At 54.1% G+C, this 17,630-nt stretch overlaps 2 protein-coding genes across 3 annotated transcripts in view; one reads left to right on the forward strand and one right to left on the reverse strand.

The window, feature by feature from the left end:
* LOC144509409 (pumilio homolog 1-like) overlaps positions 1–16,588 on the reverse strand; it is a 140,923-nt gene extending 124,335 nt beyond the window's left edge. The window contains exon 1 of one of the 2 annotated variants that reach the window (XM_078238252.1): positions 16,481–16,588. The gene's annotated coding sequence lies outside the window, so the exon portion shown is untranslated. The remainder of the gene's footprint in view (positions 1–16,480) is intronic. The other variant, XM_078238238.1, reaches the window with a different exon arrangement.
* LOC144509406 (ras-like GTP-binding protein Rho1) lies at positions 8,143–10,000 on the forward strand. Its single transcript, XM_078238234.1, has one exon. The coding sequence runs from the start codon at positions 8,324–8,326 to the stop codon at positions 8,906–8,908; it is 585 nt and encodes a 194-aa protein (XP_078094360.1). The 5' UTR covers positions 8,143–8,323; the 3' UTR covers positions 8,909–10,000.
* Positions 16,589–17,630: the final 1,042 nt, after the last annotated feature.

The raw sequence follows: 17,630 nt of genomic DNA on the forward strand, positions 1-17,630 counted from the left end.
TGAAATCTTCTCTCGACAAATGTGTTTCTTTTTAACATTAAATATTAATCGGTCAGTTTTACTGGGGGGGCGGGGAACACATTTACAATTTCCACAAGTCATTAATCTTTATTTAACACAAATAACCTCTCCAGAGTGAACAAGTTGTTATTTAATTTGAAGGATTTTCAACCAGAAAATAAACCTTCAATTCACAAAAAGTCCTCTTTCTCCCTCTCTCCCACTGTCGCTCCCTCTCCTACTCTCTCTCCCTTTCTTTTCTCCTCCTTTCTTCCTCCTCTCTCTTTCTTTCCTTCCACCCCCCTCTTCCCCCTCTCTCTTTCCCTCTTCCCCCCCTCTCTCTTTCCCTCTTCCCCCCCTCTCTCCCCCCTCTCTCTTTCCCTCTTCCCCCCCTCTCTCTTTCCCTCTTCCCCCCTCTCTCTTTCCCTCTTCCCCCCTCTTTCTTTCCCTCTTCCCCCCCTCTTTCTTTCCCTCTTCCCCCCCTCTCTCTTTCCCTCTTCCCCCCTCTCCCTCCCCCCCTCTCACTTTCCCCTCTTCCCCCCCCCCCACCTCTCTCTTTCCCTCTCTCTTTCTCTAAACCCAAGATGCGAGGGAGTTCGTTTACAATTCATTTTGGATTCATATTGGGAATTTAATAATTTTGCAGAATTCTGATGTAAATTGCAAGCTGAACCTTTTAGTAAACAAGTTCATCTTAGTAAAGGTCACCCGATTCAAACTTAGAATAGCAAATTCCTTTGTTATAATTCAAAGGAATATCCCTTATGTTTTTTTTGTGTGGGGGGGGGGGTGGAAATTGAATTTTTAAAATTGAGGCCCTTTTGGCAGGGGGGACGGGGGGGGGGGGGGGGAACGGGGGGGGGGGAACGGGACGGGGGAACGGGGGGGAACTGGGGGGACGGGGGAACGACCACAAGCCAATGGGTTATTAACCAGTCATTATCTCACCATGCCTTTTTCATTTCCCACTCCTCTCTGCCCCTGCCCCCAATAACAAAATGAAGGAAAATGGAGGGAGGTGCCTGTCTCATCAGCGGTGAAGCGGACTGAAGGAACAGAAGTGTTTATGATTTTGGATTGCAGGATCTGAAATTCAGACACTTTTTGCAAAACCCCTGACAAAACTGTTTAGCTGAGGCTTCTGGATGTCAAGAAAAAGAATACACCTCGTCACATTGCGTGATTTTTACCATCCCTGACTGAAAGGCCAATCTTTTGGGTTCGGCTCCTTCCTGTTCTCTTCCTTTCCCCTCCCCCCGCCGCCCCCCACATTGGAAAAACAATATTGAGAAATAAAAAGGACCCCCGTCATTAACCTGCCTTCTCTCCTTCCGGACACTGACACAACTCTGCTCCTTTCACAACATGTCCTGTTTCTGCGTTCCCAATGGATCGAAACCCAGCAGTGTTTACATTTTAGTTCCAGGTAGGTGAGGGGCAACGGGGTGAGCAACGCCACGTCAACGCAGGGCAGCAGCTCACACTGACAGGCAGCGGCTTGAGACAAACTCAAAACGGGGGGGGAGGGGGGGGCTAGGGGAAACGGGGGAGGGGGGGCCAGGGGAAACGGGGGAGGGGGGGCCAGGGGAAAGGGGGGAGGGGGGGCCAGGGGAAAGGGGGGAGGGGGGGCCAGGGGAAAGGGGAGGGGCCGGGGGCAAGGGTGGGGGGCCGGGGGCAAGGGTGGGGGGCCGGGGGAAAGGGTGGGGGGCCGGGGGAAAGGGTGGGGGGCCGGGGGAAAGGGTGGGGGGCCGGGGGAAAGGGTGGGGGGCCGGGGGAAAGGGTGGGGGGCCGGGGGAAAGGGTGGGGGGCCGGGGGAAAGGGTGGGGGGCCGGGGGAAAGGGTGGGGGGCCGGGGGAAAGGGTGGGGGGCCGGGGGAAAGGGTGGGGGGCCGGGGGAAAGGGTGGGGGGCCGGGGGAAAGGGTGGGGGGCCGGGGGAAAGGGTGGGGGGCCGGGGGAAAGGGTGGGGGGCCGGGGGAAAGGGTGGGGGGCCGGGGGAAAGGGTGGGGGGCCGGGGGAAAGGGTGGGGGGCCGGGGGAAAGGGTGGGGGGCCGGGGGAAAGGGTGGGGGGCCGGGGGAAAGGGTGGGGGGCCGGGGGAAAGGGTGGGGGGCCGGGGGAAAGGGTGGGGGGCCGGGGGAAAGGGTGGGGGGCCGGGGGAAAGGGTGGGGGGCCGGGGGAAAGGGTGGGGGCCGGGGGAAAGGGTGGGGGGCCGGGGGAAAGGGTGGGGGGCCGGGGGAAAGGGTGGGGGGCCGGGGGAAAGGGTGGGGGGCCGGGGGAAAGGGTGGGGGGCCGGGGGAAAGGGTGGGGGGCCGGGGGAAAGGGTGGGGGGCCGGGGGAAAGGGTGGGGGGCCGGGGGAAAGGGTGGGGGGCCGGGGGAAAGGGTGGGGGGCCGGGGGAAAGGGTGGGGGGCCGGGGGAAAGGGTGGGGGGCCGGGGGAAAGGGTGGGGGGCCGGGGGAAAGGGTGGGGGGCCGGGGGAAAGGGTGGGGGGCCGGGGAAAGGGTGGGGGGCCGGGGGAAAGGGTGGGGGGCCGGGGGAAAGGGTGGGGGGCCGGGGGAAAGGGTGGGGGGCCGGGGGAAAGGGTGGGGGGCCGGGGGAAAGGGTGGGGGGCCGGGGGAAAGGGTGGGGGGCCGGGGGAAAGGGTGGGGGGCCGGGGGAAAGGGTGGGGGGCCGGGGGAAAGGGTGGGGGGCCGGGGGAAAGGGTGGGGGGCCGGGGGAAAGGGTGGGGGGCCGGGGGAAAGGGTGGGGGGCCGGGGGAAAGGGTGGGGGGCCGGGGGAAAGGGTGGGGGGCCGGGGGAAAGGGTGGGGGGCCGGGGGAAAGGGTGGGGGGCCGGGGGAAAGGGTGGGGGGCCGGGGGAAAGGGTGGGGGGCCGGGGGAAAGGGTGGGGGGCCGGGGGAAAGGGTGGGGGGCCGGGGGAAAGGGTGGGGGGCCGGGGGAAAGGGTGGGGGGCCGGGGGAAAGGGTGGGGGGCCGGGGGAAAGGGTGGGGGGCCGGGGGAAAGGGTGGGGGGCCGGGGGAAAGGGTGGGGGGCCGGGGGAAAGGGTGGGGGGCCGGGGGAAAGGGTGGGGGGCCGGGGGAAAGGGTGGGGGGCCGGGGGAAAGGGTGGGGGCCGGGGGAAAGGGTGGGGGGCCGGGGGAAAGGGTGGGGGGCCGGAGGCAAGGGGGCGGGGCCGGGGGCAAGGGGGCGGGGCCGGGGGCAAGGGGGCAGGGCCGGGGGCAAGGGGGCGGGCCGGGGGCAAGGGGGCGGGGCCGGGGGCAAGGGGGCGGGAGGCCGGGGGCAAGGGGGCGGGAGGCCGGGGGAAAGGGCGGGAGGCCGGGGGAAAGGGCGGGAGGCCGGGGAAAGGGCGGGAGGCCGGGGGAAAGGGCGGGAGGCCGGGGGAAAGGGCGGGAGGCCGGGGGAAAGGGCGGGCAGGGAAAAGGGGGGGCATGGAAAAGGGGGGACAGGGAAAAGGGGGGCACGGAAAAGGGGGGGCAGGGAAAAGGGGGGGCAGGGAAAAGGGGGGGCAGGGAAAAGGGGGGCAGGGGAAAGGGGGGGCAGGGGAAAGGGGGGCAGGGGAAAGGGGGGGCAGGGGAAAGGGGGGGCAGGGGAAAGGGGGGCAGGGGAAAGGGGGGGCAGGGGAAAGGGGGGGCAGGGGAAAGGGGGGGCAGGGGAAACGGGGGGCAGGGGAAGGGGGGGCAGGGGAAAGGGGGGGGCAGGGGAAAGGTGGGGCAGGGGAAAGGGGGGGCAGGGGAAAGGGGGGGCAGGGGAAAGGGGGGGCAAGGGGAAAGGGGGGGCAGGGGAAAGGGGGGGCAGGGGAAAGGGGGGGCAGGGGAAAGGGGGGGCAGGGGAAAGGGGGGGCAGGGAAAGGGGGGGCAGGGGAAAGGGGGGGCAGGGGAAAGGGGGGGCAGGGGAAAGGGGGGGCAGGGGAAAGGGGGGGCAGGGGAAAGGGGGGGCAGGGGAAAGGGGGGGCAGGGGAAAGGGGGGGCAGGGGAAAGGGGGGGCAGGGGAAAGGGGGGGCAGGGGAAAGGGGGGGCAGGGGAAAGGGGGGGCAGGGGAAAGGGGGGGCAGGGGAAAGGGGGGGCAGGGGAAAGGGGGGGCAGGGGAGGGGGGCCAGGGGAAAGGGGGGGCAGGGGAAAGGGGGGGCAGGGGAAAGGGGGGGCAGGGGAAAGGGGGGGCAGGGGAAAGGGGGGGCAGGGGAAAGGGGGGGCAGGGGAAAGGGGGGGCAGGGGAAAGGGGGGGCAGGGGAAAGGGGGGGCAGGGGAAAGGGGGGGCAGGGGAAAGGGGGGGCAGGGGAAGGGGGGGCAGGGGAAAGGGGGGGCAGGGGAAAGGGGGGGCAGGGGAAAGGGGGGGCAGGGGAAAGGGGGGGCAGGGGAAAGGGGGGGGCAGGGGAAAGGGGGGGCAGGGGAAAGGGGGGGCAGGGGAAAGGGGGGGCAGGGGAAAGGGGGGGCAGGGGAAAGGGGGGGGCAGGGGAAAGGGGGGGCAGGGGAAAGGGGGGGCAGGGGAAAGGGGGGGCAGGGAAAAAGGGGGGGCAGGGAAAAGGGGGGCAGGGAAAAGGGGGGCAGGGGAAAGGGGGGGGAAGAGATCGGGGTGGGGATTGGGAGAGGTCAGGGTTCGGACCCAAATCAGACATTTTGTTCTTGGTGATTTGTTTTCTGTGTCTCACAGGTTGTGCTGTTTTTCTATTGCTATGGGAGGGACAAGGACCCCGGCAAGTCGTAATCTGTGCCTGGCCTGAAAATCCAGAAACATGAGGCTGCGGTTGGAGGTTTCACAGTCGTGTGGCTGGATGGTGAAAAGGGAAATGAAAATAAAAGGAAGTGCACAATGGAAGCAGTTATTAGCTGTCTGTTGGAACCCCGGTGCTTCTGTGACTGCTGTTGACAATTGGCAAATGCAGAAGTGTAAACTCATACCCAAGCTGCTGCTAAGTTATTATCAAAGAGCGTTACGTTACAAGATGTCAAATGGATATTCCTTTTAATTGATAGAAGGGTTAGCGCTGTCTCCTCTCCCTGTACATGGTCAGTTGTGCTGGGGTTGGGGAACTGGGCAAACATTTTGCATTTCGACAGCACCTTTAACAGTCAAACATCCCCAGTCAATTCACAGAAGTGAGAACCAAACAGAAATTTGACACCAAGCCACATAAGGAGATATTAGGATAGTTGACAAAACACATGCTGAAGATGTTTTTTTTTAATGTGCATGCGTGTGCGTGCACATGCGTGTGTGCATGCACGCGTGTCCCCGCACATGTAGCAAATGTAATTTCCTCAGGCTAGTTAGGCTATCCAAACATACCCTGGAGTTTGCCTCAAAATTTTCACTGCCTCACACCGGATTGAGATATACAGGGAAGAAATTGCATTTGTATAGCGCCTTTCACAATCTCAGGATGCCACCAAGCCCTTTACCACCAACAAAGTGCTGATCACTGTGACTTGACTGAAACGTGCAAGACCTGAGGGGTATCGATAGGGGGGGGGGGGGATGTTCCCCTTTGTGGGAGAATCTAGAACTAGGGGTCACTGTTTAAAAGTAAGAGGTTGCCCATTTAAGACAGAGGTGAGAAGGAATTTTTTTTCCCCTCAGAGGGTGATGAGACTCTGGAATTCTCTTCCTCAAAAGGCGGTGGAAGCAGATTCTTTGAATATTTTTAAGGCAGAGTGAGATAGATTCTTGATTAACGGGGGGGGGGGGGGGGGGGGGGGGAGTGAAAGGTTATCGGGGTAGGTGGGAATGTGGACTTGAAGTTACAATCAATGATCTTACTGAATGACGCATCAGGCTGGAGGGGCCGAGTGGCCTACACTTGCTCCTAATGAGTATGTCCGTAAGTTACATAGGAAAAGTGGCAACCAATTCGCACGGCAAGCTCCAAAAGACAGTAACGAGATTCCACCCAAATAATCAGTTTTTATAAACTGTGTCTGCGTGTGTTTCCTCCGGGTGCTCCGGTTTCCTCCCACAGTCCAAAGATGGGCGGGTTAGGTGGATTATCCATACTAATTTGCCCCTTAGTGTCAGGGGGATTAGCTAGGGTAAATGCATGGGGTTATGGGGATAGGGCCTGGGTGGGATTGTGGTTGGTGCAGACTTGATGGGCCGAATGGCCTCCTTCTGCACGGTAGGATTCTATGATTTTGGGACACAAAGGGACAATTTTTCAGACTTTGTAAATAGGCGAAGCAGCGTAGAACCAACAGTGATGAAGTGCTCGTCATCAATATCTTTCAAGTGTTCTTGATCCTGGCACTTAGGAATCAAAACAGTTTGATTCTGCTTGACGGAATCAGGGATTCCGGCTCGATTTTCTGCAGCAAAATCTAGCAAGGAAAAAGGGGCTGGGGGGAGGAAGGTGAAAACTGGACAAGGGGAAAGGGATTGGGGACCCAGAGGGAGACAATACTTCATGAGGAAGGGGAATTGTGGGGTGGGGGGGGGGGGGGGGGGGGGAGGGGGGGTTGGGGGGGGAAGAAGAGTGGGGGTGGGGGGGCGAGAGGGAGAGGCTACACGAATAGTCCGGCCCCACGGATTCTCTTGCTCCAAGGCCGAGGTGGGAGGGAGTGAGCCTCACTCTAACACCCAGGCCGCAATGTCAACCCCCATAAACCAGCGTGACGAATTATAAACAGACAAATCGCTAAAAAAAAATTCCAGCACCAGTTTTCCCAGAATCCCAAAGCTTCAAATAAAAAAGGAATTTGGTCAATTCAGGCCGAGTTAAAAAAGAAGTTTGCTTGGCAACAGAGATTTCAGAGTGTGTACAGCCCTAATTAGAGGGGAGGACAGTTAAAGGGAGAACGCACACAGCTTTTATATTGTAAACCATTCCAGTCCAGCAGAACACAGGAGAACACTTTGCTGTTGCGTAACAATAATTAAAACCATTCACTGTGCAAGTCACCTGTCATCGATCCGACAGTTCCGACGCGCCACAGCGAAAAACCGCACCGACCTCCTCAGAAGACAAACACGGGACATGGTGGACAGAGTACCCTTCGTCATCCAATACTTCCCCGGAGCGGAGAAGCTACGGCATCTCCTCCGGAGCCTTCAACATGTCATTGATGAAGACGAACATCTCGCCAAGGCCATCCCCACACCCCCACTTCTTGCCTTCAAACAACCGCACAACCTCAAACAGACCATTGTCCGCAGCAAACTACCCAGCCTTCAGAACAGTGACCATGACACCACACAACCCTGCCACAGCAACCTCTGCAAGACGTGCCGGATCATCGACACGGATGCCATCATCTCACGTGAGAACACCATCTACCAGGTACACGGTACATACTCTTGCAACTCGGCCAACGTTGTCTACCTGATACGCTGCAGGAAAGGATGTCCCGAGGCATGGTACATTGGGGAAACCATGCAGACGCTACGACAACGGATGAATGAACACTGCTCGACAATCACCAGGCAAGACTGTTCTCTTCCTGTGGGGGAGCACTTCAGCAGTCACGGGCATTCAGCCTTGGATCTTCAGGTAAGCGTTCTCCAAGGCGGCCTTCACGACACACGACAGTGCAGAGTCGCTGAGCAGAAACTGATAGCCAAGTTCCGCACACTTGAGGACGGCCTAACCCGGGATGTTGGATTTATGTCACGTTATCAGTAACCCCCACAGCTTGCCCCTGGTCTTGCATAATCTCACCAGCTGTTCTGTCTGGAGACAATACACATCTCTTTAACCTGTGTTTAATGTTCCCTCCAACCACATTATCTGTACCTTTCAAGACCTGGCTGGCTGTAGAGCTTTGCATTCTAATTAGTATTCTGTAATTTGATTTCTGTCTCTGTGCACTGTTGGAGAACAGAGACCACTCCATCTGACGAAGGAGCAGCACGCTCCGAAAGCTTATGGTATTTGCTACCAAATAAACCTGTTGGACTTTAACCTGGTGTTGTGAGACTTCTTACTGTGCTTACCCCAGTCCAACGCCGGCATCTCCACATCAAGTCACCTCAAGAGCAGAGTCTGCAGGCACAAAGTTCAATTCCAGACTGCAGGCTTGTACCCAGCTGGTCATTCCTTTCTCTGTCGCTGGCCAATCGTTTCACCTGACATTATTTATCACACCGGGAGTGGTGGCTCCCTCCCATGACTCGTTCAACCCAATTAGGAGGTCAACGTTCCAACCCGCCCACAAAACCCAGATTGTTCCATCTTGCGTTCAAAACGCAGAAACATACATGGAGAGTCGAGTAAAGGAACTACGGTCGATCAATGTCTCTCTGCTGGTGTACCGGGCTCTCTTACTGAATAGCAACTCCACCACTCACACCTTCACATCCAGCAAGAGGAGCAGGGTGACATTTTGGATCCAGGAAGAAGGCTCATGACGATGGTGAGGAGGAAGCTGGTGGTGGTGAGTGATGGTGGCTGTGGTAAAACAAGCCTGTTGTGTGTGTTAAGCAAGGACGAGTTCCCTGAAGGTTACGTCCCCACCGTCTTTGACACTTATGTGGCTGACATTGTGATCGATGGGAAGCCAGTGGAACTGGCGCTCTGGGACACGGCCGGTCAGGAGGATTATGACCGTCTGCGGCCCCTCTCCTACCCCGACACCGATGTCACCCTGGTCTGCTTCTCGGTGGACACCCCCGACTCGCTGAGCAACAACCTGGACAAGTGGATGCCCGAAGTCAAACATTTTTGCCCCAGCGTGCCCGTGGTGCTGGTGGGCAACAAGAGGGACCTGAGGAGTGACCAGCGGGTCCGCAAGGAACTAGCCAAGAGCCAGAAGGAGCCGGTGCGTTGGGAAGAGGGCCGGGCCATGGCGGAGAGGATCAGAGCCTGTGCTTACCTGGAGTGCTCGGCCAAACACAAGGAAGGTGTCTGGGAGGTTTTTGAAACCGCCACCAGGGCCACCTTGAAACCCTCACCGACTGAATGCTTCAGTTGTACGTGTGTGCTGGTGTAAGAGGGGGGAAAATACCAAGTTTCCCACAAAGGCAAATACCTGCCAGAAGAGGAACATTCTTCTACCAAGTGGGCTGGGAAATCATAAAAATCACATGCAAGAACTACGACATTGTCGAACAAGACTCTCAGTGGTTAGCACTCTTACCTCCGAATCATAAGGTCGTGGGTTCAAGTGCCACCCCAGAGACTTGAGGACAAAGTCCAGGCTGACACTGCAGTGCCAGTAGTTTAGGAAAGGTGGCATTGTGGGAAGAGTCTCAACTGCCCCTGGCATCATTTCGAAGAAGAGTGGGGCAAATTCATTTACCTCATTGCTGTTTAAGGCACTAATGAGAACAGAAACCCTCTGCCACATTTCTTTCATTACAACGCTGACTGTATTTCACAATACATCATTGGCTGTAAAGTACTTTGGAAAGTCCTGTGATGACAGCAGGCGCAAATATAAACGCAAGCCTTTCCTTTTAACAAATGTTCCAAACAGTTTCAAATCATACAGACGTTTTCTGTTAAAAAGTAAAGCAATGTATCCTGTGGGACACCAGATAACAACGTTATAGGTTCAGTTGGTGTACAAATGTATTTGTGACCTATATTTTCCATTAAATGGTTAGGCCGGCTGTGTTATATACTCAGAAGTTCATCTCTGCTGGTGTCTGAAAAGTGGAAAATATTCCCCCGTGTTTGACTGGGGACTCCCCCCTCCCCTGTTTGTGAAAGGGTCACGATTAGGTCACTTGCTCAGGTCATTTAAAAATCACATTTGAACTCTCTCACCGCACACCGGGGTAAAGGGCGGAGGTCAGCGTTGGGGCGGACTCAGGGCACATTATGCTTTGCCCCAGCTACTGTTGCAGAGTTAACAGATTTCAACTGGACAAGTCGCTAAGCACTGCAGTTAGGTTGATTGGCAAGGCCAAATTGCCCCCAGTGTCAGGGGGATTAGCAGGGTAAATATGTGGGGTTACGGGAATAGGGCCTGGGTGGGACTGTGGTTGGTGTAGACACGATGGGCCGAATGGCCTCCTTCTGCACTGTAGGGATTCTATAATTCTATGAATCAACAAAACTGGCCTCAGGCCTATTAGATTGGGCAGTGTGCAGTGTGGTGGCGGGGGGGGGGGGGGGGGGGGGGGGGGGAGGAGGAGGAGGAGAATGGTGGGTAGTTGGATTAAAATCCGTCAAGGTTTTCCATGGTGTTGAGTGTCACACATGGAGTACCTTTACTGAAAAATGTACACGCGCTGGAGGAGAACAAATGTTGGCCTTTGCTGTGACACCCTCACGGTCAAATATCCTACCAGCAGCCGCCTCCTGCACGTGGGATGTCCACCTGGGCGACTGGTGGATGAGAAGACAAATAGAAAGGACAATGCCAGTTCCCACCAGCACCCGAGAGCAGTCCTGGGACACGATAGACAGAGTACCCTTCGTCGTCCAGTACTTCCCCCGAGCGGAGAAGCTACGGCATCTTCTCCGGAGACTTCAGCATGTCATTGATGAAGATGAACATCTCGCCAAGGCCATCCCCACATCCCCACTTCTTGTCTTCAAACAACCGCACAACCTCAAACAGACCATTGTCCGCAGCAAACTACCCAGCCTTCAGGTGAAAAATGACCACGACACCACACAACCCTGCCACAGCAACCTCTGCAAGATGTGCCGGATCATTGACACGGATGCCATCATCTCACGTGAGAACAGCATCCACCAGGTACACGGTACATACTCTTGCAACTCAGCCAACGTTGTCTACCTGATACGCTGCAAGAAAGGATGTCCTGAGACATGGTACATTGGGGAGACCATGCAGACGCTACGACAACAGATGAATGAACACCGCTCGACAATCACCAGGCAGGAATGTTCCCTGCCAGTCGGGGAACACTTTTTTTCAGCAGTCACAGGCATTCAGCCTCTGATCTTCGGGTAAGCGTTCTCCAAGGCGGCCTTCATGACACACAACGCAGAATCGCTGAGCAGAAACTGATAGCCAAGTTCCGCACATAAGGACGGCCTCAATCGGGATCTTGGGTTCATGTCACACTATCTGTAACCCCCACGACTTGCCTGGGCTTGCAAAATCTCACTAACTGTCCTGGCTGGAGACAATTCACACCTCTTTAACCTGTGCTTAACCCTCTCTCCACTCACATTGTCTGTACCTTCAAGACTTGATTACCTGTAAAGACTCGCATTCCAACCATTATTTTGTAAATTGAGTTCGTGTCTTTATATGCCCTGTTTGTGAACAGAACTCCTGATGAAGGAGCAGCGCTCTGAAAGCTTGTGGCTTGTGCTACCAAATAAACCTGTTGGACTTTAACCTGGTGTTGTGAGACTTCTTACTGTGCTTACCCCAGTTCAATGCCGGGGTGGTGGGGGAGGGTTAAGGCCGAGAGACCCAGCAGGTGAGATGTGGGCGTCCCATCAGACCTAGGGTTGGGAGGAACAGGGTGGAGATCAGCTCAACCTTGCAGGCCTGGGAGAAACGTTACGCGATTCCGGCAGTTTTGGAACCAGAGTCTCTGCGGTCAGTCAGACAAGGCGGCGCAGTGACACAGTGTTTAGCATGGCTGCTCCACAGCGCTCGGGACCTGGGTTCGATTCCCGCCTTGGTTCACGGTCAGTGTCTGGTTTTCTCCCACAGTCCAAAGATGTGCGGGTTAGGTTGATTGACCATGCTAAATTGCCCTTAGTGTCAAGGGGCCTAGCAGGGTAAATACATGGGGCTACGGGGATAGGGTCTGGGTAGGATTGAGGTCGGTGCAGAGTCGATGGGCTGAATGGTCTCCTTCTGCACTGTAGGGATTCTATGTTCTATTCTATTATCTGGACATTCTCCCCATGTCTGCGTGGGTTTCCTCCGGGTGCTCCGGTTTCCTCCCACAGTCCAAAAGCTGTGCTGGTTAGGTGCATTGGCCATGCTAAATTCTCCCTCAGTGTACCCAAACAGGTGCTGGAGTGTGGCGACCAGGGGATTTTCACAGTAGCTTCATTGCAGTGTTAGCTTTATTTATTAGTGTCATAAGTTTAAAACAAACTAACCGTAATGCTGCCCACATGCAGCAAGGTGACCAATGGGCAAGAAACGGGGCAACAGAAAAGGTAAACTTGGGGTAGGGACGGAGGGTAGTTAGGGAGGGGCAGGGGGATTAAAATACTCTAGTTAAGATCTGTAAGCTTTTACCATATTTTCTTTGAGATGAGTGAAGGCCAGAGTTAAACATTAACCTCCTTATTTGCACTGGGTCACTCGCGAGCAACGTTCCGTGGATATTAACCCAAATGAAACTCCATGTTTGGGATACGTGCCTGCACGTTTCCCGGGAAGTTTCAATGGGATTTCACCCGGATTTTCAATGACACTTCCTAGACTTTTCCCATTCTCGTCATTGTGCGGAGGAGATTGTTCAGATCAGTGGGCGTGTGGGCTTCAAATAAACTAACTGCTCCGTCGAAGCAAAAAGGTTAAACAGCTTTTTTTCTTCAAACATGTTTGTTTTGCTACACATTCTGTGACAAAGCTCTAACGCCAGTGACATGAAGATTCAATAGGTGCTGGTGATTGAATCTCTGAGGTGGAGGTCGGGCTTGGAATTCAGCCCAAAACTGATGGAATTGAAGTCACCCAATCCCTACAGTGCAGAAGGAGGCCATTCAGCCCATCGAGCCTGTACCGACAACAATCCCATCCAGGCCCTATCCCCATTATCCCACGTACTTACCCTACTAATCCCCCTGACACCACGGGGCAATTTAGCATGGCCAATCAACCGATGCTGCACATCTTTGGACTGCGGGAGGAAACCGGAGCACCCGGAGGAAACCCAGGCCGACACAGGGAGGATGTGCAAACTCCAGAGTCACCGAAGGCTGGAATTGAACCGGGGACCCTGGTGCTGCAAGGCAGCAGTACTAACCACTGTGGCCTCCCTTAATGGTGATACAATTACGGTTTTAAACCCCGAAGCACCTTTACACCAAAAGTAAAAGTTTAAAGTTTATTTTATTAGTGTCACAAGTAAAGCTTACCCTACTAATTACCCTACAGTGCAGAAGGAGGCCATTCAGCCCATCGAGCCTGCACCGACAACAATCCCATCCAGGCCCTATCCCCACATACTTACCCGACTAATCCCCCTGACACTCAGGGGCAATTTAGCATGGCCAATCAACCTCAGCTTTGTGCCTCCGCCTTATCCAGATCTCAGAAGCTTTAGCACATGACCATCGCTCAAGTATGCCAGGAGATTGAGGGCTCGAGTCCCTCCTTAGACTCAAGCACATAATCTAGGCCGACACTGCTGGCGCAGTACTGAACAACTGCTAAAACCTAGAGGTGCCACCTTTCTGGTGAGATGTTAGAACCAAGGCTCTATCCGACCTCTTAAATCAATGTAAAAAAAAATCCACTTTTCCAGAGTATCCCTTAACCAACATCACCAAAAAAAATCAGACTGTCTGCTTGTACTGCGGTGTAGAAATTGGCTGCCACATTTCGAACACCACAACTGCGTTTATGCTTCCAAAGTGTAAGGAAGGCGTAGAGGGATAGACCCAGGGCAGGCAGAAGGGATTAGTTTAATATGGCATCATGTTCGGCACAACATCGTGGGCCGAAGGGCCTGTTCCTGTGCTGCACTGTTCTACATTCTATTCTTTTGGCTACAAAGCACTTTGGGACGTCCAAAGGTTGTGGAAGATGCTATATAAATGCAATTGTTTATTTCTAAACTGGCAGCATCATTCAGAGTGGCCAAGTCAACTGCAGGCGTGACACACAGCAGATCTGTACATCTACTGGCTGCCTATTAAATTGGACTTGCAGATTATTGGAATAACAAATCACACCAGGGTCAGTGTGTACTCTAGCGGAACAGCAGATTGTTCCTTACAAAGTGCATGTTTGAAGCTCTTAATGTTCTTTATGGTTGATGAGGACAGTTAACTTGTTCCTCATTGGAATCAATCACATGTAGGAACACAGGAGAGGGTACAGAGAGAGAGAGAGAGAGTAGCGATAAGGTGATCCGATGGCTGCCAAATACTAGATCCTTTCTCCACGTTCCTTCTAGATTAATCTACACTCATCATAAAATCCAAGGTTCAATCCTTGGTCTGTACTGCATTTAGCTGATTCCAGCCAGTACAGCACTTCAAATGGACAGGATGGATCTTGGATCCCCATTCTAGGCAGGCCACTGGATTACTAATCCATTACCACGATACTAACGTCCCCAAGTGTGGGTTCAGAAACCATGGGGTATCATGACCCTGAGACATGATACAAGAGGTATAGGGCACTGGAGGAAGCGAAATCTGTTCCATCCATATCCATTTTCAAACCCCTCATTCAAGTGCTATGTTAAGATGTTTGAATGTGTTACAGTAGAGCAGGTGCTGCCATTGTTACTGGTTATCCACTTCATCACGGGGGTGACGGACCCGTCGCTAATCAGCTGCTGGTCCACCCACCCGGTACAGGCTGCTGGTTCCAGTCCTGTGAGAGCCGATCTATTTTGTAAGGACCAGCATTGGTCTGTCATTTCCGTAAGCCTTTTTCAATAAAGATAACGGACATCCCTTTCTTTCCTCCCTCCAACAATCTGTTTTTGATTCATCCGGAGTCATCCTGATCACTGTTTCTGGCTGGGGTACAAGTACCAGGGACAGGGGGTTATCTTGTCCACTCTTCCTATGTAAGCCTCGGCGCTGAGTGCCAGGGCTATGGGGGACACTTGAAGACAAGGCTTGACCCATTCTTTACACAGTGCCCACACATATACACTTCATAGAATCGTACAATATGGAAAGAAGCCATTCGGCCCATTGTATCTGTGCCAGCCCTTTGATAAGTTGAGTACCACTTCCTTGCCTCTTCCCCTTGGCTGCACAATTATTTTCCCCTTTTTTATTTATCCAAGTTCTTTTTGAATCTATTTTCGCCAAATTTTCAGGCATATCATTCCAGTCGAAATATTGCAGTCAAAAGAAAAACTCTCATTTCCTCCATTTTTTGCACTATTATCCCACATTTGTGCCTCTGGTTACTGAGCCCCCTGACAGTGGAAACAGTTTCTCCTTATCCACTCTGCTTCCAAACATGGAGCACTTCTTTCAAATCCCGCCCCCCCCCCACCAGGTAACCTGTTCTAAGGTGAGCAATCCCAATATCTCTCACTGAGGTTCCGCATCCCTGGCACCATTCTGATCAATATTGTGAGCCGTTTTGGCCTCCTTTTCTGAGGAAGGATGTTCTTGCTCTCGAGGGAGTGCAGCGAAGGTTTACCAGGCTGATTCCGGGGATGGCGGGACTGATGGATGAGGAGAGATTGACTAGGTTAGGATCGTTTCGCTGGAGTTCAGAGAATGAGGGAGCGGGGGGGGGTCTCATAGAGACTTATAAAATTCTAACAGGACGAGGCAGGGTAGATGCAGGAAGGATGTTCCCAATGGTGGGGGAGTCCAGATCCAGGGGTCACAGTCTGAGGATTCAGGGTAGACCATTTAGGATGGAGATGAGGAGACATTTCTTCACCTAAAGAGTGGTGAGCCTGTGGAATTCGCCTGGGGCGAATGGGATCAAAAGTTATGGGGAGAAAGCAGGATTAGGCTATTGAGTTGGACGATCAGCCATGATCGTGATGAATGGCGGAGCAGGCTCAAAGGGCCGAATGGCCTCCTCCTGCTCCTATCTTCTATGTTTTGAATTCTCCGCTCCAAGGCCCTGACATCCTTTTATGAATTGTGGCCAGAATTAGATGGAGTACTCTGGCTGAAGCCTAGCACAGATCAGCGGACTGGACCTGGGGGTCCTTTTGCGAACTCACAGGCACTGAGGCCAGTTTACGGGAGTCTGTATTCCTGGCCACGGTTGAGATCAGTCACCTCAATGCAAAGTCGAGATGGAGTTTGGAAGCTAAGTTCCGGTCTGTGTGACGCAACTCTTCACTGCCTCGATCAAATGAGCCTCATGGGTTCCAATACTTTGGGCCTATAGATAAGAAATGCAACTGATGCACAGGTTATCTGAAACAATATCTGAATTCATTATCTGATAAACAATTATCCAAAATGAGGGCTGCCTCACAGCGCCAGGGACCTGGGTTCGATTCCAGAATCGGGTGACTGTCTGTGCGGAGTTTGCACATTCTCCCCGTGTCTGCATGGGTTACCTCCGGGTGCTCGGGTTTCCTCCCATAATCCAAAGATGTGCGGGTTCGGTTGATTGGCCGTGCTAAATTGCCCCTTAGTGTCAGGGGGATTAGGAGGGTAAATCTGTGGGGTTATGGAGATAGGGTCTGGCTGGGATTGTTGTTGGTGTAGGCTCGATGGGCCAAATGGCCACCTTCTGCAATGTAGATTCTATGAATATAAAGGTGTGCCAACAAAAACAGAAAAATGCTGGAAAATCTCAGTAGGTCTGACAGCATCTGTGGAGAGAGAATAGAGCCAACGTTTCGAGTCTGGATGACCCTTCGTCATCAAAGGTGGGTTTTATTTGATTGGCTGTGAGAGAACAGTCACAGCAAAGCAAGGTTATAGGAAGTAAAAATTAACTCACGCTCCCCAGTGGCCTATGGGGCGACTGCCCCACCAGCGACAATCAGCGTTGCACACACCAGACGATTCTGGCTTTGAATTCCAGTTTCTGTGAAGTTAGCTCAACTCCGTACAGTCAGGGTTACTATTGGGGCTCTGGGGAGGAGAAAAGAAACACATACAAATAAATCAGTGATTCGCTTGCCTCTTGCTATCCAGTGACTCCCTCTTGAAAGTGTTCAAGGGTAGATATTGTTGAGTGACAATCTAAGCTGTCTGATGACACAAGGCCGGCACAGTGGTTAGCAATGCTGCCTCACAGCGCCAGGGACCCAGGTTCAATTCCGGCCTCGGGTCACTGTCTGTCTTGAGTTTGCATGTTGTCCCCGTGTCTGTGTGGGTTTCCTCCGGATGCTCCGGTTTCCTCCCACACTCCAAAGATGTGCGGGTTAGGTGGATTGGCCATGCTAAATTGACCCTAGTGTCAGGGGGACTAGCTAGGGTAAATACATGGGGTTACAGGAATAGGGCCTGGGCGTGGGATGTGGTTGGTACAGACTCAATGGGCCAAATGGCCTCCTTCTGAAATCATAGAAATCATAGAAACCCTACAGTACAGAAAGAGGCCATTTGGCCCATCGAGTCTGCACCGACCACAGTCCCACCCAGGCCCTACCCCCATATCCCTACATATTTTACCCACTATTCCCTCTAATCTACACATCCCAGGACACTAAGGGGCAATTTTAGCATGGCCAATCAACCTAACCCGCACATCTTTGGACTGTGGGAGGAAACCGGAGCACCCGGAGGAAACCCACGCAGACACGAGGAGAATGTGCAAACTCCACACAGACAGTGACCCGAGCCGGGATTCGAACCCAGGTCCCTGGAGCTGTGAAGCAGCAGTGCTAACCACTGTGCTACCGTGCCGCCCATAGAGACCATAGAGATTCTATGACCTCCACAGTTAAATACTCATCACCCAGCCTCCCACATTAAGAGCCACTCACGTATGATGCCAGTGGACTTGGAACTGTACTCGAACGAGAGATGAAGAGGAGAAGGAAGGAGGAAGGGGGAAGGGGAGACATTATCGAAACAATTCCACCCCAATTATAATCACAGTTTAATTCCAACAATGTGATTCGTTTAGCTTCTTATGGCTTTAA

The sequence above is a fragment of the Mustelus asterias genome, chromosome 21 (genome assembly GCF_964213995.1).
Source record: "Mustelus asterias chromosome 21, sMusAst1.hap1.1, whole genome shotgun sequence".
In the NCBI taxonomy this organism is placed as follows: Eukaryota; Metazoa; Chordata; class Chondrichthyes; order Carcharhiniformes; family Triakidae; genus Mustelus; species Mustelus asterias.